The 23639-nt window shown below is 35.2% G+C and overlaps 1 protein-coding gene across 2 annotated transcripts in view; it reads left to right on the top strand.

The window, feature by feature from the left end:
* drc11 (dynein regulatory complex subunit 11) overlaps positions 1 to 23639 on the top strand; it is a 174938-nt gene that overhangs the window by 14076 nt on the left and 137223 nt on the right. For both annotated transcript variants that reach the window (XM_087255608.1, NM_001098731.3), the window contains 5 exon segments: positions 1118 to 1189; positions 4204 to 4406; positions 13126 to 13210; positions 13292 to 13432; positions 21374 to 21449. In XM_087255608.1, coding sequence (XP_087111734.1) covers positions 1118 to 1189; positions 4204 to 4406; positions 13126 to 13210; positions 13292 to 13432; positions 21374 to 21449 — 577 coding nt within the window.

A 23639-nucleotide genomic window follows, 5' to 3' on the forward strand; every position in this document is an offset into this window, starting at 1 on the left:
GCAATGTCACACACACACCAAAACACCCAGGTATATTCTTCGTTTAATGTCAGTGCTGTAAATGGGCCAGAAACTTTAACCTGGTGTTATAAAATCAATCTGCTGCATCTGACGCTATTGCTGTGTCTTTAATATAATGTAATTACCACTGGGGTCGCAATCCAATAGAACTAGTAACTATAAGCTACTATAGTAACTATATAGTAATTATAAACGACTATATTTTTCTCTTCAGTAGGTTATGGATAAAATATGGTCATTCTTATATGATTTAATAATAATAAATAGATTTTTTTAAATCACCAGGTCCCTTTATTGTCCCGCGACCCCTCGAGTGGTCCCGACCCCCACTTTGAGAACCCCTGCACTAGATCACTGGTGATTACAACAGCTATCTACAAATAATCAAAACTTTATGCTCAATTATTATTGGTGAGAATAAGTAATTACACATTATTATTAAATCTGACTATTCTTTACTTTTCCTTCGGCTTAGTCTCTATTTCACAGGTCGCCACAGCGGAATGCACCGCCAACTATTTCAGCATATGCTTTTGGTAGCAGATGCCCTTCCAGCTACAACCCAGTATTGGAAAACAACCAAACACACTCATACTATTGACAATTTAGTTTATTCAGTTCACCTATAGTGCATGTCTTGTATTATGGTTAAAACTAGAGCACCCAGGGGAAACCCACGGGGAGAACATGCAAACTCCACACAGAAATGCCAACTGGCCCAGCCGGGAATTGAACCAGTTACCTTCTTGCTGTGAAGCGACAGTGCTAACCACAGAGCCACCATACCGCCTCCTCATAAGAGAGTTCTAAAACATTGGAACTACTCTAAACTTTTGACCCACAGTTTATATTTAAATCTTCACATGCTGACATACTGAATGAATCAATTCAATTTGTCAGATTGGAATTTTGGCTGTCATTGCAGTACATTTTTCTCATCTAAAAGAATGCAAGACGACGGTAGATTGTTTTCAGCAGATAGCGAGCAGATGAATGTTTTTGATCTCAGAGTGAATGATGGTATCGTTTCTGGTATGTGTCCTCAGTCTCAGTTCTTGTTTTCCTGTTATTATAATTTTTGTACTTTTTCTTCTAGGTTTGGCGGGGGTATCGAGACAGGAGAAGGGTCAACAAGGAGTGCCTAGAGGAGATGATATTTTTGGGAATGGTAAACAATAGAATATTCTTCAGATGTACTTTTATGTTTATTGAAAATACATTTCAGTAGACATCTTATAACCACATTAGGCCTAACTAAATGTGTACTTACACAACAACATAAGTTTCAAATACAGACTGTAAAGTTATGCAAACAAGTGAATCCAGTATAAAGGGATATAAATGCTTCATAATACATGTTACACAGCTTTACACATATGCAAGTACGGTCCTGTTGTTCAGGCCTATGGATGAAACATCTAAAAATGCTTTACATGACATCACCCTTTTCACTAAATCATGTTTAATAGTTAAAATGCTACACTACCTGACAAAAGCCTTGTCATCGATCCCAGTTGTAAGAGCAACAAATAATAACTTCACTTCTAGTTGATCATTTGAAAAAGTGGAAGAGGGTAGATTTTTTTCTGATCAATCATCTGTTGATCTGCATCCCAATCATTACAAATACTGCAGAAGACCTATTGGAACCTGTATGGACCCAAGATTCTTAAAGAAATCAGTCAAGTTTGGCGAAAGAAAAATCATCGTTTGGGGTTACATTCAGTATGGGGGTGTGTGAGAGATCTGCAGAGTGTATGACAACATCTGCCTGAGATATCAAGACATTTGTGCCGCCGATTGAATGACTACAGGAGAGGGAATTTCTTTAGCAGGATAGAGCTCCTTCTTGTTCTTAAGCCTCCACATCAAAGTTCCTGAAAGCAAAGAAGGTCAAGGTGCTCCAGGATTGGCCAGCTAAGTCACCAAATATAAACATTATTGAGCATGTCTGGGGTAAGATGAAGGAGGAGGCATTGAAGATAAAACCAAAGAATCTTGATGAACTCTGGGAGTCCTGCAAGATAGCTTTCTTTGGCATTCCAGATGACTTGATTAATAAGTTATTTGAGTTATTGCAGAGATGTATGGATGCAGTCATCCAAGCTCATAGAAGTCATACACAATATTATTAATTTTAAAATTGCATCATGACTTTATATTTTATACTGTACATTCTTTCTGTTAAGTGACAAGACTTTGGTCTAAGTAAAGTCAGACCTTACTATCCTAATTAAATAATTAAAATGCAAGACATAATAACATTTAATTTTAGTAAAATATGCGTAATCTCGAGGCCTTTGCCTTTCATATAAACCACTTCTGATAAACTAGAAGTCAAGTTATTCTTTGTTGTTCCTAAAACTTGAACAGTTAACAAGACATCTGTCAGGTAGTGTAGTGTACTTTTTAAAAACGTAAACTCTAAAACCAATTATCAAAAGTTCACATTTAAAGGCCCACAAATAAAAATTTTCTTGAAAACTAAAGCAACAAAGTGACTTCAACAAGCTGCAACTGAGGAAAGTGCATGCAAATAGAAAAATACCAGCAAATTAAGAAAACCCCATTGCTGCATACAGTCACATCACAACCGAATACAGATGTTCCACTTCTAATAGAACTTATTATTGAAACTGTAGCAAACAATAAAAAGGTTTCAGTGGACATGTTTCTTGTTTACTGTTTACTTGTCATTGCATTGTTGATGTGAGTGGGTTTTATAAGATCCTGAATAATACAATTGAAGTCAGAATTATTAGCCCCCCTTTTATTTATTTATTTTTAAATATTTCCCAAATGATGTTTAACAGAGCAAGGCAATTTTCACAGCATGTCTGATAATATTTTTTTTTCTGGAGAAAGTCATATTTGTTTTATTTCGGCTTGACTAAAAACAGTTTTTATTTTTTAAACACCATTTTAAGGACAAAATTATTAGCCCCTTTAAGCTATATATATTTTCGATAATCTACAGAACAAACCATCGTTATACAATAGCTTGCCTAATTACCTTAATTTACCTCCCTAATTAACCTAATTAACCTAGTTAAGCCTTAAAATGTCACTAAGCTGTATAGAAGTGTCTTGAAAAGTATCTAGTCAAATATTATTTACTGTCATCATGGCACGATAAAATAAATCAGTTATTAGAATTGATATTAAAACTATTATGTTTAGAAATGTGTTGAATAATTCTTCTCTTCGTAAAACAGAAATTGGGGAAAAAAAATAAACAGAGGGCTAATAATTCAGGAACTAATAATTCTGACTTTAAATATGATTACTTTGCTTTTTGGGAAATTATTAGCTTATGATAATCTAATCAAATGGACACTGTGTTTATGCGAATTACTCTCAGAGCTGTTAGTTAATAGGTAAGAAGCAAGCAAAACCACTAGTAGATAAGCTGCATTTGCACTACTGTTCAGTGGCGCAGTAGGTAGTGCTGTCGCCTCACAGCAAGAAGGTCACTGGTTCGAGCCTCGGCTGGGTCAGTTAGCATTTCTGTATGGAGTTTGCATGTTCTCCCTGCATTTGCATGGGTTTCCTCGGGGTGCTCAGGTTTCCCCCACAAGACCAAAGACATTTGGTACAGGTGAATTGGGTAAGCTAAAATTGTCCATAGTGAATGAGTGTGTATGGGTGTTTCCCAGTGGTTGCAGCTGGAAGGGCATCTGCTAAAAAAAACAGTAAAATATGCTGGATAAGTTGGCAGTCGACCCCAGATTAATAAAGGGACTAAGCCGACAAGAAAATGAAAGAATATTTTCATTTTACTTGACTAATCAGCACAACAGAACACCAGCCTTCTCCAACTTAACTCCCAATTAAACTAGGTCTTTAGAGCTTTCAAAATTCTCAATTTTTCACAGGTTGTAGATGCAAGAGTAGTGAAGATACCAAGTGTAACAATGCAAGAACATATGCAGTTTTTTTGTATTTGGCAGCATTATGAGTATTTGCAGCATGTGGGGTCAAACTGATGAAAAACGCTTTCCTGCCAGTTTTTTTTTTTTTCTTTTGCATACATTTTCATCAGCTGCAGTGCATTGAGGTTTCTAAGTCATAACAGAAAGCAGTGTCATCTAAACATGCCCTTAATCAAACCACATGCTGAATGTTTTTGTGCTGTAAGTTGTCAGTTTTTCCATCTCTTGTGACCTGGTGTCCTGTTTCCAGATTCCAGCCCAGCAGCAGACACCCAGCCCTGCCCAACTTCGTGCCCAGCAGGTGGAACGCAGGAGACACATCATTCAGGAGGAGCATGAGGCTGAGTACCAGACAGCACTGGTCAACATCAAAGAGTCAGTGCGGGCTGTGGATGGGGCAGATATTAAAGAAAGCCTGCAAGAACAAATACGCCAGTGGTTTCTTGAGTGTCGGTAAGCCATGCACAAAATTATTAAAAATATATACAGTGCCTGACAAAAGTCTTGTCGCCTAAGTTTTAGGAACAACAAATAATAACTTAATTTGGTAACAGAAGTGGCTTAAATAAAAGGCAAAAACCTCTAGATTACACTTATTTTACCAAAATAAAATTTGATCATGCCTTTATTTTTAAATATTTTATTAGGTCAGCAAGGTCTGACTTTGCTTAGGCAAATGTCTTGTCACTTAACAGAAATAATGTACAGTATAGAATATAAAGTCATGGTGCAGTGGAAAAAGAGTTATTTATTATATTGTTTATGACTCCCATGAGCTTGAATGACATCTCTGCAATGACTCAAACATCATTAATAAAGTCATCTGGAATGACAAAGAAAGTGTTCATGCAGGACTCCCAGAGTTTATCAAGATTTTTCTTGTCTGGTGATGGGGCTGGCCAATCCTGGAGCACCTTGAACTTCAGGAACTTTGATGTGGAGGCTAAAGTAATCTACCTTCTGCCACTTTTCTAAATGATCAACTAGAAGTCAAGTTATTATCATTTGTTACTCTTACAACTGAGATCGACGACAAGACTTTTATCAGGTAGTGTATATATTAGGTAGGATTATATTTGATCTAATCATATTACATAAGTATGATAGATTTTTTCCCTCTCCGCTGTCACCACTAGCTTGCATGGTTTGGGATCGGTAGAGCTACGCATTGATTGATTTACTGTTCAGTGTTTAGGCCCTCAATAGTGATTAATAAACCACACTGAACTAAGCTGTACTGAACTTAAACACTAAATACTGAACTACACTGTTTCAATTTACTATGATCTTTTATGTAGAGGCTACTTTGACACAATCTACATTGTAAAAGCGCTATACAAATGAAAGTGAATTGAATTAAATTGAATTAAATTGCACGTTCGCTTGGGTTTCCTCCGGGTGCTCCTGTTTCCCCAACAGTTCAAAGACATGCGGTACAGGTGAATTGTGTCGGCTAAATTGTCCGTAGTGTATGAGTGTGAATGAGTGTGTATGGATGTTTCCCAGAGATGGGTTGCAGCTGGAAGGGCATCCACTGCGTAAAACATATGCTGGATAAGTTGGCGGTTCATTCCGCTGTGGCGACTGCAGATTAATAAAGGGACTAAACAGAAAAGAAAATGAATGAATGAATGTTTAATAATAGCATTCATACTTTAGTTTCTGAAATAAAAATCATTTTGGCAAACTCGAAAACTAATAAAAATTGCTTGATTTCTAAATGACGAACAAAAAAAGACATTTTGAGATCGTTGTTTATACTATAATTTAGCATAATTAACAAAAAACTGCCAACAGATCACAAAATTGGCATTGCAATGATACTGTACGGAGTACCTTGCATGACATTTGTTTTATGGTTTTAAATTAATAAATAACAATAACATTTCTCAAAAAAAGATTTCATGGTCACAAAAAGACATCATTTGTTTCCCCATATTAGTAAAGATATTGTTATTGTATCTTAACTTAATTTATCCCTCAAACCCTCGTGTTCCATTCTTAGGTCTTCATACTTTGACCAATCAATCTAAATAAATAATTTAATTATTGAATAAAAGTTTGTCTATTAATCATGTGGTTAACTCAACATGCAAAAAAAAAGAAAAGAAAATTCATTCCTATTGACAATATCAGGGTCAGCATTGTCTCACCCATGACTGCCAGCTATGAATTAAAATAATTTTATTGCAAAAAAATAAATGTTTTAAAATTTATTCTTATTTTGAAGAATTATTAAGATGCATTTAATGTGTAACAAAGATATGTTAAGCCTTTTTTGTATTTCATGGTTACACCACATGACATTTTTATTACACATTCAAGTAAATGGCTGAAAATGGCAATAAAGTATTTCAAACCATATGCATACACTTTTGATAAAAAAAAAGAGTACATTTCTAAGATCTTTTGCACATGTGTTTTAAACTTACATGTGATTTTTAAAAGATCTTTCTTTAACTTTACTGTGGACAGTCTTATAGGAAGACATTCGTAGATAAGTTCAACAACATTTTCCATGTATGAAAAAACTGACTTTTTTGTCCCTCGATGACTTTCTCTGAATCTCTGGAACTAATCACCTCAGTGTAAGGTTTTAACTCTTAGACGTCCCCTTGGCCAATGTCTCCTTTAGCTAATCTGCTAATTTACTTCCACAATCACAAGGGCTTTTCCTTGCATCTCCGTCCGCTCAAGCCATTATTTCACACTAATTGTGAGGAACATTCCTGGCCATTCGTCTCTTCCTTTTGTGTGGAGGTTGAAAGTTAAGCAGTCAAAACGATGGTCACTTTAACCCAGGGCTGTTTATGCTTACCTAATGCGTGTGCTATTTTCAAGTGTGCGCGGTTTTGAGTGAGACTGGGCTGATTAGTGCATTCCAGCCTGATTTACGGCCTGCCACTGCATGCTGCTGCCCATTAATGTGGAGACAACAGTCATAAGTCATCTTGGTTGGACAACACAATGTGGTGGGAGGGGGGAGAGTTCGGTAGCTTTGTCTCCGTTTAGTGGCCTCTTTCTCCGGCCCCTTCCAGTGACCTTACCGGGCCCCTGCTGGTTGTATAGGGGATGTATGGAATACCAGGTCAGGACCTGCAAGGTGAAGTATGTTGGTGTGGTTTCCATGTGCTGATGAAGTGAGGAGGTGAAGGCGACGTATTTTAACAGCCAGCCAGACAGATGCTGTAAAACATGTAGATGCTTACCAATATTTAATTTTTCACCATGCCAACGACACAGGCAGACTCCTAAAGTAAATACTGCATAGGGGAGTTTTAATGGGGATTTTAACTAGTTTAAAGTGAAAACAAAAGGAGTTTCATAAAAGTTGTCCTTCTGCATTGCGAGGAAACAGCTTTTCAGGCCCGAAAAGGGATTTCTGTCCAAAAGAACACTTACTGTAGTGATGAAATATGCTGAAAACACGTACAGATCACCATTGTTTCTGTTAACAACACTGAATGTAGTTTTAAACATGTTTACATTATATAAACGTTTTAAGTAGGGTAACATTGTATTGATAATGACTCACTGTAGACAATAAAAGTGAGATAATAAGGATCCTCCTTAACAAGAAGGTTGCTGGTTGGCATTTCGACATTATACACAATTGGCATTTCTGTGTGGAGTTTGCATGTTCTTCCCGTGTTTGCGTGGGTTTCCTCCAGGTGCTCTGGTTTCCCCCACAGTCCAAAGACATGTGCTATAGGTAAATTGAATAAGCTAAATTGGCCGTAGTAAATGTGTGTGAATGAGTGTGTATGGGTGTTTCCTAGTGTTGGGTTGTAGCTGGAAGCTGGTTATAGCTTTTTTCAGTTTATTCATGACAATTTGCATTTGTATATTGTATTATTATTATTTTTTATTATATATTTATTATATGCATACTTATATTTGCTTTAATTAAAAATATACGTATCATAAAAATAAAAATATACGGCATATACGTCATCATCGGGCATAAGAACAGGATGTGTGTTTGGATATAACTGAATTGTTCTTTTATTCATTTACTGAGAATTAGAGCTGAGTTTAGAATTAGTTTTGAAACAAATCTTTGCACTTAACAAACAAAATTTAAGATCTTAGCTTATATATGTCTTCAGTGAAATGGATTTCTACTCTTTCCTTACTCTACGAAAATAAAGGAGTAAAGAGTAAAAGTAAAGTAAAGAGAAAGTAAAGAGGCTTAATGAAGGAGGCTCACTCTTTATCCTCACGCTGCAGATATAGTCTGTTTAACTGTTTTCTCGCTAGTGAAGCATGCAGTTTTTCCACTTATTAAGACCGCCATGTAAATAGTAAATGCGCCATGGCACAACACAACTGACTCTCATAGGAAATGGGATGTGGGACTCTTATTGGTTTAATGCATGTTAAGCTCAAAACACACCCATAACTCGTAAAGAGAGTAACACAACTCTGTTAGACCATGCACCGCGGTGCAAAGCGTATTTTTCCGTCCTTAATATAAAATAGTTGATTCTGACACATCCTAATGCTTTTGCACCATGCGCTTTAGACTTTGTGCCTAGATCATTAAAATAGAGCCCCATATTTTAGTGTAGCCATTGCATTGTACCAAATAATAATTGAAATCTAAGTAGTTAACCATGAATTGTTACTATGAAAAATCATTTTGAAAAGCTGAATTTGTTGCTGAAAAGCTACATCATCCATGATGCTGTGAGAAAATTCCACCAACCAGAGTTACAGACCACTTTCATTAGGCAAAACAAATTACGTAATTAATAAGACAAAATGTATCATGTCAAAATGTTGCAATTTATTTCCAGGGTTGCTTATTTTGCAATGAATTAGCTTTGATTTGAATTGATTACATTTTGGGAAAGAATGAATATACAAAAATACTAGCGCCACAAAAATAATAAGAGCAGAAATAAATGATTGAGGAATTAACACTGCAGTTTTACAATAAAAAGTGAAAAAGTAAAAAATTGAGTGTGTTTTCTTTTTTCTTCTAGTGAGCAGATTAGGTGAAATTCAACCCCTCTGCATTACAGTATAGTCTAGCTTTCAACATGTGCTACCTCATTGTAAGTGAGTTTCAGCTGTGTGCTACTGATTACGTTAGCTGGAGCAGAGCGCTCAGACTGGGCTCTGACTGACACTTTTACCCTGTTATTCTAAACCTGCTCCAGCTCCCCTGAGAGCCAGCGCTAGACCTGGCTAATGTATCCTCCCCATGTGTGAGGTTCACAGTTCAAATATGATGGATTTGCCTTTGTTCACGCGATCTGCTTTGTTTATCTATATGTCCACACTGACGTGAAGTCTGTGTAACCTCATCTTTAAAAAATCTGCAAGAAAATTGTGCTTCTCATGGAGTTTGTCCATATATATTTTTTGTTTTGGAAATGAAATCTAAAGAAAAACAGTTGGGAGGGAGCTATACATATTATACATAGTTATACATATTTCAAAGCTATGTCATGGCAATTTGTAACTTTTTTAATTCAGTGGCTAACTCGTATGACTTGCACAATCTCAGTCATACAGTTTAGTAGGATTTGCTTATCCCCTAATGATGGTTGGGTTTATGGATGGGGTTTGGTGCCACATATCTTTTTAAAAATGTTACATTTTCATAACTTGTATGAATTTGTACAAATTATCCTACTAAACTGACAAAACGTAAAACATTTACCTATTTCATAAATAATAAATCATTAATTAATTAATTGACATAAAATAAAAAAAATTGTCTCTATTTTCATTGCACTTCCATTTGTTACACCCACCAGCGATCACACACACAATTAAATGGTGTAGATATGTAGATGGTCTACATTAGATGTAGATCTTTATAGACAGCACACACACACACACACACTCACACATTCACACTTTTGATCTTTAAACATTACGAAGCATTTACCTTGCCTTGATTTACCATGCTGTTTCCAGACCCTCACCTATGATTTTTGATGTTAGCCGCATGAACTGATCTACTCTTTTGGATTGCCCTTTATGTTTCTGTTTGTTCCTGTGATTGACTCTTGCCTGCCTAACTATTTTCTATCAATGAAGACAGTGCAGTTGGATCCTCAACCCCGTTGTCCAAGACCGTATGTTACACTTTTATGTCCTGGATTATGTATACTAAGTACGTATATGGAGACAGTTGTTCTTTGTCTACCAAAAAAAGTTTTTTTTTTATTTAATATAGGCAAGATGTTCTGTTGCTTTGTGTTGGAAAAAAGGTTAATCGCCCCTCCGTTGGACTGTAGTTGAGAAACTTAATAAAAACATTTTTGGCTCTTGAAAAGCTCACAAATGTAATACAGGGTGTCCACGGGGACTTAAAAAGTCTTGAAATGTCTTACATTTTCAAAACAATAATTTAGGCCTTGAAAAGTCTTAAATTCACTGAAACATTGTGTTGTAGGTCTTAAATAACTTTAAACAGGTCTTAAATTTCCTCTCTCCAAGTAAAGCTAACCAATCGACCGAGGTCCATTCAATCACCAACAATCCATCTCAATAAATCTTCTAATTTAATGTTTTTTATTGCAAAGAAATATAGCAAATTCTCCAACACAAGATCCCTAAATTTGCATGATTTTTCATTTATACAAAAGCTATTTACATAAATAGGGGGGAGTTGAAATGTGGTGGTGCAGTGGGTAGCATGTTCACCTCACAGCAAAAAGATCACTGGTTCGAGCCTCTGCTGGGTCAGTTGGCATTTCTGTGTGGAGTTTGCATGTTCTCCCCGTGTTCATGTGGGTTTTCTCCGTGTGCTCTGGTTTTCCCTACAAGTCCAAAGACATGTGGTACAGGTGAATTTGGTATGCTAAAATTGACCGTAGTGTGTGAATGAGTGTGTATGGATGTTTCCCAGTGATGGATTGCAGCTGGAAGGGCATGCGCTGCGCAAAATAAATGCTTTATAAGTTGGTGGTTCATTCCGCTGTGGCGCCCCTGATGAAAAAGGGACTAAGCCAAAAACAAAATGAATGAATGATTTAGGTTAAAAAGGAGTTATAATCAATTAATTTGGAACAGAAAAGCTGACAAAAAAACAATACATTTTTGATTATTCATGTAATTTTCTTTGTAATAAAATATACTTTTAACAGCATGTGGCTAAACAATAACTACATTTGATTTTTGTGGCAAGCAAAAAAAAAATCCTTACAAAAGTCCTTAGTGTTTAGCCATGTATAAATTTAACATGTCTAAATTTAATTTATGGCGAGGCAGTGGCGCAGTAGGTAGTGCTGACGCCTCACAGCAAGAAGGTCGCTGGTCTCGGGTTCGAACCTCGGCTCAGTTGGCGTTTCTGTGTGGAGTTTGCATGTTCTTCCTGCCTTTGCGTTTCCTCCGGGTGCTCAGGTTTCTCCCACAGTCCAAAGATATGCGGTACAGGTGAATTGGGTAGGCTAAATTGTCCGTAGTGTATGAGTGTGTGTGTGTGTGTGTGTGTGAATGTGTGTGTGTGTGGATGTTTCCCAAGGATTGGTTGTGGCTGGAAGGGCATTCGCTGCGTAAAAACTTGCTGGTTAAGTTGGCGGTTCATTCCGCTGTGGCGACCCCGGATTAATAAAGGGACTAAGCCGACAAGAAAATGAATGAAGTTTAATTTATAATGATCTTAAAAGGGTATTAAAAAGTCTTAAATTTGACTTGATAAAATCTGCAGAAACCCTGTAATAAGAAAGAAATCCTCTAAATTGTGTAATATCTGGGAGATATTTTTGATGTTTAAGAAGCTTTAGAAGTCTAAAGTTGTGAAATGTGAATGTGTTTGATTACATTTTTTTAAATTATTATTATAATTTAATTTTTTTTACTAAACCTGTGTGAGGAAAGTTTTGGGTAAATGGGCTTGATTTCTTGTAAAACCGTGTAAAACTTAATAAATACATGTTACAAAAAATGGAATTTTAGCAATTCTGAATTCAATTCAACCTGAGCGAGAGAGGATTGAAGCAGAACTGTGTTCTTTAGGTTTACAATCAAAAAAAGAATTAAAGAACCTGGGTGTTATTTTCGATTGTAATCTTAATTTTAAATCTCATATTAATCAAGTTACAAAAACATGTTTTTATCATTTACGAAATGTTGCCAAAATTCGTTCTTTCCTATCTTTTGATGATGCCAAGAAATTAATTCATGCTTTTATTTTCTCTCGGCTTGATTATTGCAATGCTATCTATACTGGTCTACCTAAGGGTTCTACAATGAAGTTGCAATTGATACAAAATGCAGCAGCCAGAGTTTTAATGAAATTAAAGAAACGAGAACACATTACACCAGTATTAATAGAATTACACTGGTTGCCTGTGCACCAAAGGATAGATTTTAAGATTCTTTTATTAGTTTTTAAAGCACTACACAATATGACACCTTCCTACATTTCCGACTGTTTAACAAAATATAATCCTAACCGTTTACTACGCTCTTCTAGTGCTGGACTTTTAGAATTTTATCCTGTAAATCTGATGCGATCTGGCGGCACTTCTTTTAGCCATTATGCTCCAAAAATTTGGAACTGTCTCCCCCTTGAAGTGAAAGAATCACCAAGTATTCATGTTTTAAAAAGCGTGTTAAGACACATCTTTTTAAAATTGCGTATGATTAAACAAGTTTGTTAGGTGTACGCATTTTATCTATTTTGTTGTAGGTTTATGTATGTAATGTATGGTGTGTGCCTGCATATGTAAGGACTATTGTGTGTGTGATCATGTGAATATATACTTACATTTTGTGTACATGAATGTTTTTATTTCAGTATATGTGATAAGTTTTTGTGGTCTATTTTAATGCTTTTGTTGTTGTTTGTGAGGCACTTTGAGTTGCATGTATGTTGGAAAAGTGCTATACAAATAAAGTTTATTATTATTATTATTATTATTATTATTATTATTCGCACAATTCTGACATTCTGTTTTGCACTTGTGTTGATTCAGAATTCTGAGACGTTAGCTTAGTTTTTCTGACAAGAAAGTCAGAGAAGTGAGAAAAAAAGATCAAGATCACAGTTTTCCATAGTTTTTAACTGTTTAAAAAAACATTCAAGCATATATATATATATATATATATATATATATATATATATATATATATATATATATATAATTTTTTTTTTATATTGTGCAAATATTGCTATTTTATTTATTTATTTTTGCTTCTTTTGTTACAGAGATGCCTCAGGGAAATTTCCTGACTTTCCAAGTCCCGAGGATGGAGGTTCTGCATCTATTTTTGCTCAGAAGACCCCAGAGCAGGTTGTTAGCATATTAGTCTGATGCAGAATTTCATTTTCCATTAATGTTAAAGTATGTTAACATATAGAAAATGTGTTGAAGGTTGCAGCTGAGTTTGCTGCTAAGGAAGAAGAGAGGGAGAAGAAGAAAAAATTGAAAAGCGAGAAGGACAAAAAAGCGAATGACCGCAAAGAGAAGAAGAAAGGAAAGCCGAAAGGAAAAGGGGGGAAAGGAGATACCGAGGTGGGGCTTGATAAAACATATCACAGTTGCACAGGGTTCAATAAAGGCTTTTTAAAGTATCTTTATCTGCAGAATTAAATCAGCTGATGTGGCACATATTTAAGTGTCTAGTGACTCGGATGACCTCTGTGGTTATGCCCACACACAATGAACAACTCTTTATTGGTTGAACAGCAAAGGGCTGACCTTAAACATAATTACAGAATGAGTATTCAAAGCAACAGCTCACACACCCCCCACCCCCTCCACCCAAAAAGAAATAAATTTAACATAATTATCTCAGCTTTATGGTTCTCCAACACAAAACATTTCTGGCAAAATCTTTAAAGATCCAAAAGGTTATAAAGATGTCATAGAACAAACCTTAATGAAATTAATGATTTAAGATGTGTTCACACTTGTAGTATTGTCTTACAATTTAAATAGTCAGTTACATAGTCGAGACTGGATGAATGAAGTACAAAACCTTAAATGAGTCTTAAAAATATTACATTAAAACATATTTTGGTTGTTGACATATTATGAAATAACCTGTATTCATTCTGAACATGACATATTTCGCTTTAATTAAATTAGCTAAACAAGAATAAATTGTAGCAAATGCTGCATTACTGATTTACCTCATTATTTATTCATTTATTCATTTCATTAAACAATTTTAGGAATAGATTTAGAAAATTAAACGTGTATCTGTTTTTTTATGGAATACTGGTAAATATTAAAGCATTTACAATACGGAACACATAGTTAATGTTAGTTAATGTTTTTGCTAACATTAACAAACAATGAACAATGCTTGTACACAGCACTTATTAATCATAGTTCAGTATGCATTATTAAAATGCTTGTTAACACAGTAAGTTAACAATAAACAACTGTATTTTCATTATCTAACATTACAAAGCATGCATAAATACTTAAATAAATGTGCTGCTCATCCTTTCTTTATATTAATAAATAAATTAACTAACATTAACTGCATGTCATATTTTAAAGTGTTACCGGAATTTCTACTTGGTTAAATGTGTAAAATGAGCTTTATTTAATAATTGTACATATAGGCTACATTTATGTAGTATAATTTTATATTTAATTAGCTTTTCTTTTTTTATTTAGCTTAGTTTTGCTATGCATTTCGAGTAGATAAATGTTGTAAACGTCTTTAATTGTTAGTTCATGTTCATAGTCAACTCACAGTACATTAAGAATAACAAGCACAACTTTGTATTTTATTAAATCATTAGCAAATGATTAATAAATGCTGTACATGTATTTTATATTCTTAGTTCATGTTAGTAAATACACTAACAAAATGACTATTATTTTTGAAGTAATACCAATATAGATTTTAGATTAAATTACAAATAAACAATCATTGACAGCACATGTATAGGAATCTTTTTATGAATTCTTTTATTAATTTTGGTTACTTTATTTTAAATGGAGGGACATAAATCTATCAGAAGTAATTAAAAACATTTCTTTTGGGTCGTTTGGGTTTGAAACAAAGTCACGGTATGTGTAAATGATGCCAGAATTTGATGGATATTTCTTTTCTGATGTATACTCAACAGTGTTTTTTTTTTTTTTTTTTTTTTGTCTGTGTTTTGGTATGGCTCCATTTCAGCCAAGATCGTATTAGGTTTATTTGTAATACAGGTACACTGTAGAAGATACTTGACAAAAAGTATATTTGACTACAAATGTTTTTTTATGTTGTTTTAACTTATTTTAATAAGTTAATCAGGTTTCAACTACATTTTTTATGCAAATCTTAACTTGATATTTTTTGTTAGTTTGATTGGTACTGTATAAGTTGAGATTCAACAAAAGTCTTGATTCAACAAAAAAAATTAGGGCAACAATATTTTTTTACAGTGTACACTGTCAAAATATTTATAAATTCCTGACTTAATTTTTTTAGCTTAATAAAATTTACTTTTCTAGTCATCACTACTTCAATCAGCCTGACTAAAAATATTACATTAACTGTATAACAAAAAAAATAGTTGAAATCTGATTCACTTTAAAATGTTTATTTTATTTTATTTTTTTCATTCGTTGTCGTGACTTTTTGTCATATAATTTTTTTTTGTGTAGATGAAAGCAGGTTTGCAGGCTTTTCTCCTAGCATCTGTGCTTGGCATTTCACAGATTTCCCCGAGGTGAGAAGGCCTGAAGTTTCCAGCTATTAACTTAAAAGAGTCATAGCTGAGAGAATTATGACATTATTGCACCAGCCCTTGCATCATTCCATCTCAGAAAAAGACATTAACCATACTCTGTGCACTCATATTATCATGCATAATTACACATTGAAAATGCATTTGAATACCTAGAGAACAGTAATATCACTCAATGTGTTCTGTTCAGGCTAGATTAAGATGAGGAATTGTGAGGACGTAGGTTTGTTAAACCCATCCAGGATCTCCGGAAATATCTGTGATTTCAGTGAGGCGTTGCTTCTCTGTTCCACAAAGATTTCATCCTATTCTTGATAACCTCTTGCTCTCCCTATTCACAACTCTTCCTCTTGTTAAACGTAGATAGAGCTGGTGTTTTTTCTACTATGACATGCAGATTTCCTGTCTTTCTACATTATGGTTGAACAAAGAGTTAAGATTGGAATAATGGCGTATTAAAGCTTTAGGCGTGGCAGACGGTTGTGTTTAAGTCCAAGGTGATTTGGGTTCATGTTGAGGTATTATGTTGTCTGATGTGACCTCTGAGCGTCATATGTTGACCAGCGGTTGCTGAGAGGCAGTCAAGCAGTGAAAATGCCCTCTCATGCTGATTGGCTGCGTTCCGGAGCTCTAGAATGAAGCCTTTGTTCAGGCTTTCCTTCATAAGAGCACCTGTAATCCTCATCGGAGAGCCAATCCACCGATATCTGCTCACAATGAGGCCGAAAGACCAATCTGACCCTTTTCAAAGGCTCACATCCTGTCTGAAAGCTGAGCCTTTCAATAGTTAATTAAGGAATTTTTGTCTGAGCTCTGATGTTGGCCTACTTTAGATCTAGTTTAAATTTTCAAGTGCCTCTCAAAGGGTCATTGTTAAGGAAGAAAAGTTAGCAAATACATCGATTTACTAAGGCCAGAATGTTTGCAAATAGTCTAAATATTGAAATATTCCACCAACTGTTGTCATATGACCAAAATGAATTTCAAATATGTAATGTTAAGGAATTGTTTTATTCATTTTTACATTCTAGCCTTTGTAAATTGATGTATTTGCTAACTTTTTTCACTCAAAATGAGCCTAAAGCTTGCTTTACAATGTTTAATGATGTTATATTATGTTATAAATGACTTTTTTTTAATTAAATTATGGATTTATAAATTATTCAATACATTTTAATGCACAATTAACTTTATTGTATTCAATAATGTTTTGGTAAATGTTGAAATAAAATCTGCCTAAAATAAATTTATATTTAAAATTAAATTAATTAAATTACTTTAAAAGCATTTTTATGTTCCCTAATCCAGTGAATAGTTTCACCAGAAAATATGTTATTTTATGTGCACTAGAGGAATTGAGACTAACCAATGATTGTCTCTTTGAATAAAGGTGTCTGCCAAATAATTTAACGCTCTTCTGCACGCATTGTCTGCTTTTGCTTTCTTAGAATGGCTTAACTTGAAGTGCTGTAAAAAAATGGAGAATTTTCTTAAGGTACTTTATGATATGTTGCCATATGGCAACAACCTCCAATAGTGGATCTAACTTAGAAATTTAAAACTTAGAACTTTCCCTTTTAATTAATACTTGTGTCATTTGAAATGTTGTTTGTTTTGCTTGTTTTGTTTGTTAAGCTTTAACACAGAACTTATAAATGACATCCTAAACATACTTTCCAACAATGGATATTCCAACAGCTTTCGTTTATTCCATTCTTTTTTGCTGAATATTACAGAAAACAAGCTTAATATTGTATTATCATGTATACAACATGCATTAAATATTTTATCTAGTAAACATTATAACAAATAAATACGTCTAATAAATCCAGATGCATCAGAATAATGCTACTAGGTAACAATGTTTATGTATTATACTATATACTGTACCAGGGGTGCCCAAACTCGGTCCTGGAGGGCTGGTGTCCTGCATATTAGCTCCAACTTGATTCAACACACCTGCCTGGAAGTTTCTGTAGCCGGTTCAGGTGGGTTTTATTGGAGTTGGAACTAAAATATGCAGGACACCGGCCCTCAGGACCGAGTTTGGGCACCCCTGCTATATACTGTACTATACTATGCCTCTCTTATCTGCCTCTGAGCTAACTTACCTGAATTGTCTCCATCACTGCCCTATCTCTTCCTCACTTTCATCTGAAGGAAGAGCCAGTTCTGCCCTTTTCTTCTTTCACTTACTATAGAACAGGGTGGTCTTGACTAATACACTTATAATACACTTCTCAGTTGTTGGAAAGTGTTTATATCTAATCAAAAGTACTGCCATTAAAATTAGATTTTATTTACATTGCAAATGCCATTAAAATATGACAGCATTGCACATTTCACTATTGCACAGTGTTGCCATTTAACAAACATTTCATTGATTTACAGAAAACGAATTTGATAAAAAAAACTTTCCTAACTTACTGGAGGTGGTGTCTCAGATTGTTTTTGTGGATCAGATGTTGAGTTGGTCTTTTTCATTTGCATTTAGAAAATGAATTTGCATTCTGTCAGAAAGCACGCCACAGAAAAACACTGCACATCATGTGACTTAACTAAAGCACCTCATTGGCTAAACTTTAGTCTTAGAGAAGACTAAAGAGTCTTCTCTTTCCAACAAAAAAAATTACAACGTTGTTTTTAAAAACATCATTGCATGAAATAAACATAAATATCATGTTGCCATATGACAAAATCAGGAGGTAGAACACTAAAATTAATATTTTGTATATTTAAAAAACACATATTTTCATATTACCTGACAAATTCAATTATAGTTAAATCAAATTAAACCTGGCGCATGAACTTTACAATTTTCTCCTGCCATAGCCACGAGGATCTGTGATATAAACTGCTAGATGCGTTTTGTGGTCTAATGTCTAATGGCACATGAATAATCATAAATCACAGCACTCAGGCACTTAAGGGTCTTTCATATTTTCAGATGGATTTCTGTCTCTTTTGGGAGTCATTAGTTGCTAATGGAGAAATGTGTTTAAAGAAAGAACCCCCATAAAATATACAGCCTCCATTTGACTAACTCTTTATGAAAAAGCTCCTGAACTGAAACACTCAGCGTTCCGAGTGTGTGCTTGTGACAACCAAGCCAAACATTCGCATGAGTATGTGAGGACGTTGATTTACTTTTAATGTGCGACCCCTAGTTGAGAGAAAGGAAAACAGGAGGCGCCGTAAATCACGCTCGCAGCATGGCGTTCAGCCCCCGCTGTGTATTCACATCATTAAAATGGCGGTGCTGAGGGTGACCCTGCTCCAGAGCAGTGTGCAAGATATCGCCCTGGGAAGAGCTTTGATCTCTCATGTGGAATCTCAGTCTTGGCTGATTTATCCACAATTTTACAAATCATTTCAGAGGACTTTTCTTGCCCACCATCTAAAGATCAAGTATGAACAGTAGCATTCTCTCTATCTAAAGTTGAGAAAAAGGTTACTAGTTTTGTTTTGACGGTCTCATATAATAAAAATTCCATGCCTCCAAGGTCAAAAACCATTTAATTTTCTCAAAATGAGCCTAGAGCATGCTCTAGTTTAATTGTTAAAATGACCTAATCTGTTTAGATGAGTCCACATCTTGCAGCTCATGGCTAAATAAAACAGTAATTATTATATCATAATTTCAGGTCTGGAGGCTTCCTTAAACCTCAGTATTTGTATACAATGTGTCAAACAGTAGGTTACAAAATGATAGCCAATCACACATTTTTGTTGAGGTTATCAACACACTAGCCCCTTTCACACAGTGATACTGATAAATATCCGTAAAATTGCAGACACTTTACCGGTAAATAAAAAAAAAAACACTGTTCACACAGACAAGGACGTTCTGGAATTTTTCCGAAAAAGACCATTTGCACATCCATTCCACAACACCGGTAAATTCTGACATCTTTAACCAGAAATGGCCTTTAAATGGCTGCGCTTGTATTTGTAAACATAGAAGGGGTCGAACTTTTGTTGATGGTTTCACACTTATTTAAAGACTTAGCATTCATGCAGCTGCTTTGGCCCAGAGACATCCAAAGGCAGTAGTGCTAACCGCAGCTAAATGTTTACACATTTGATGACATTACAAATTCTGTAGATGGATAGGTTCTGTGAGCTACTTCGATGAAAACATATGAAGGGACACTTTTGCATGTTGAGATACATGATATGTGTGTGCTGGCGCTCACCGGCTGCTTCACATGCACACGCGTCAAGCATCTGAAGCAGAGCTTGAAGGTAAACAAACAGCGGTTTATCATTAGCATTTTATCAATATTTTTTTTTTACATAGTTGGAACGTGTAAGAAACGTTATCTGACTAACATCTAGCAGCTAAATGTGTCAATTTTCAAAGGCTTTTACTTTCATAAACAGCACGTCTGAATATTCTTTCCTGGAAAATTCCCGGAACGAATTTACCGTTTTTTTTTTTTTTTTTTTTACCTTTCTGGAAAATTGTGGGTAATTTTTCGGAAAGGTCTGTATGCGTGAAAGAGGCTATAGGCAGATTAGTCCTATCTAATTTTGTTGCCGCTAAATGTTGAGCCGCCTTTCCACTGCACATGACATTTGGACACAATTGTCAGGATACACCCCTTGTGGCAGTCGCACAGATTTTTCAGTGTTGTCGTGCACCATGGGAGAGAAGTTGCTCGTGGTGTCCTAAATAAAGTGCTAAAAGAACCTTTATTTTCCGTGCGTTCACCATGGTTGAATTAATAAATGAATGAATACTATAGAAACTCATAGACTGCTAAAAATTTTGAAGACAATGTGGAGACAACATAAAAAACATATATATTTTTATTACTCATTTATAAATAGAAATGTTATATATATATATATATATATATATATATATATATATATATATATATATATATATATATATATAAAGAGAGAGAGAGAGAGAGTTTTTTTCTGATTCCAAAGATAACCTCGTGCACACGGACCTGCTTGGACAACACTGAAATACATCACATCCGGTTGGCAGGTTGCATATGATCTAGTCGCAGGAGTTCAAATATTTTAATAGATCCGCAGCTCAAATCGGATCCGAATTTGCTGCATACAGAGATGATTGGAACTCCACACAGCCCCCGGACTACTCTCCATTAAAAATAAATGACTTCTGGTCTGTCGCTTGTTGTTTGTTGTATGGAGTGGAAAGGCCGCTTTAGGTGTCAACTTGGTGTGTCCTAAACCTAACCCTAACCCAACAGTTGCTAATAATACTCTAATTAGAGTTGGTTGACGTGGTTGCAAAATTTCGCAACTACAGTCGCAACTTTCTGGCATAACCGTAGTGGCTCAGTGGTGAGCACTATCGCCTCAAAGCAAGAAGGTGTTTGAGCTCGAGGCTAGGCCAATTGGCATTTCTGCATGGAGTTTTTATGTTCTCCCTTTGTTATTTTGGGTTTCCTCCGGGAGCTCTGGTTTCCCCCACAGTCCAAAGACATGTGCTTCTGTATAGGTGAATTAAGTAAACTAAAATTTGTCATAGTGAATGAATGTGTGTGTGAATGAGTTTACTCAGTTGAAACGAGGCATAGGAGTTATGTCTACTCAAGTTTACTATCAAAATAAACTGTTACCTACCTTTCACATTGTAGGACCACTGTAACAGTATCTTGGCCTTTCCATCCAGCAAAATATTCTAAAATGCACATAAAAAATCATGAATTGAAATGTACTTCATGATGTTATGAATATGAAGGATCCACCTTGATAAAAATCTGCTGTTTTGCAGGAAGAAGAGACGGGATGGAAGATGACTCACAGTAATTTCCTTCCTACGGTATTCAAGGGAGCCAAACTGTACAAAGGTAAGCAGGACATGTTGAGGAAAAAAGGGTGCAAGCCTGCGTGTCTGCCATGGATAATTAATGCAGCTATTTCCTTGACCGAATGACTAATTCTCAACAATGTCAACAGTGTTTGTGTGAGGTCAATGAGTGAGTGAGTTTTCATCACAGTTGTGACATGGGATGTGTCTGGAACATGTCTAAGTAACCAATAATGATAGGGCCGTGTCAGTTCCCAGGTCAAGACTGGTCCAGATGGTTTCCCCACCCCACATGTAGTCTCTTTCCTTTTCTCTGTCCTTCTCTCCATCTTTTTCCATCCCCCCTTCTTTTAAAACTACAAATGAGTTTTCATGCCCTCTAATTAAAGGGGAGACTCCTGACGCCACACTGAAGTCCAGCTCCTCCTTATTCGATAATCAACAGCAGTCGTCTGTCAGCTTCCCTGTTGCCTTAGTTTCACAGAAAGGACCGTTTTCACACACTGTATACATAAACACAATTATTTGTGAATAGATAGTCATTCAATTCAAGACTCTTGCAAACAAGTGCACATTGTAAAACATTACTAATAAATTTATAATTAAAGGACTAGCAGCTTTAATTGCCAGAAATTCAGTGTAAAAAAATACAGTGGAACTCATTCAGGCACTAAAGGAGGCATTTAGACTTTGACTTAAAGTTAGACTTATTTATTTATAAAGTGCAATAAAACAACAGTTGTTGGCCATTGTACTGTACATAAATTATGTTAAAAATGATCAGATAAGGAATAAAATAGCATACAATACATTCAACATGAAACAGAAAACAGCAAGCTCAGATAATAAGAAAGTATTAAAAGCCTTTTTCTAAAAGGTTAAGTTTCATTTCCCCTTGAACCCTTTTCACGAGACTGCTATGACGCGTTTAACGGTCATCATAATTTTAAACTCTTGAAAGTTTTTAATATTTAGATTTTTTTTAAAACGTATGAACATTTATATGCATTTATGTATGTATTATATATCATCTTTGCTTCAAACTACAAGAAAATGATTTTCCGCTTATGTGAGGTGTTTTCTAACGAAGCATTTATGGAGATGACAGTAAATTTGACATTCTCTCTGGTTGTCGTCTCACACAATTTTTTTTTTTCATTTTTCTAAAAGTCTTGATAACACCATCGTGGAGTTTTTCTTTTATTATTTCAGCAAATAGGATTGTAAAAAATTATTTGCTGTACTCTCCCACCCACTATGCTCTAAATTTACTCAACCATGACGTCTTATGCTACTGGGAAGGGTCTATAAATGTATTTATACTAAATATATACTGTGCTGTATTAAACTATATTATACTAAATAGCAGACAAGTATGCATTAGATACTCTATATAATTTATGACAACCTTTAAAAAAATAATAAAATGTATTCACTTGTATAACACAACTCAGGCATTAAGGGTGGCATACTTTCACATTCACATTTCATAGTAATTTAACCCATAATTGGCATAGGGTTATATATACTTGATTTAGGTTTGTATTTTCAATTATCGTAAATATCTGTAAACATGTTATTAATTGTATATTGTATATTGTATATTAATTGTATATTCACTATACAGCTGGGTACTTTATTAGGTACACCATACTAGTACCGGGTTGGACCTCTTTTGTCTTTACAACTGCCTTAATCCTCCGTAGCATAGATTCAACAAGGTACTGGAAATATTCCTCAGAGATTTTGACATAATAGCATCACGCAGTTGTAGCAGATTAGTCTGCTGCATATCCATCAATGGATGAATCTCCCTTTCCACCACATTCCAAAGGTGCTCTATTGGATTGAGATCTGGTGACTGTGGAGGCCATTCAAGTACAGTGAACTCACTTGTCAAGAAAACAGTCTGAGATGATTAGCGCTTTATGACGTGTTATCCTGCTGGAAGTAGCCATCAGAAGATGGGTACACTGTGGTCAAAAAGTGATGGAAATGGTCAGCAACAATACTCAGGTAGGCTATGCCATTGACACAATGCTCAATTGGTACTAATGGGCCCAAAGTGTGCCAGGAAAATATCCCCAACACCGTTACACCACAACCAGCAACCTGAACCGCTGATATAAGGCAGGATAGATCCATTCTTTCATGTTATTAACGTCAAATTCTGACCCTACCTTCTGAATGCTGCAACAGATATCGAGACCCTAGAGATGGTTGTGCGTGA

This window comes from Danio rerio, chromosome 6 (genome assembly GCF_052040795.2).
Source record: "Danio rerio strain M-AB ecotype USA chromosome 6, GRCz13ab, whole genome shotgun sequence".
NCBI lineage: Eukaryota > Metazoa > Chordata > Actinopteri > Cypriniformes > Danionidae > Danio > Danio rerio.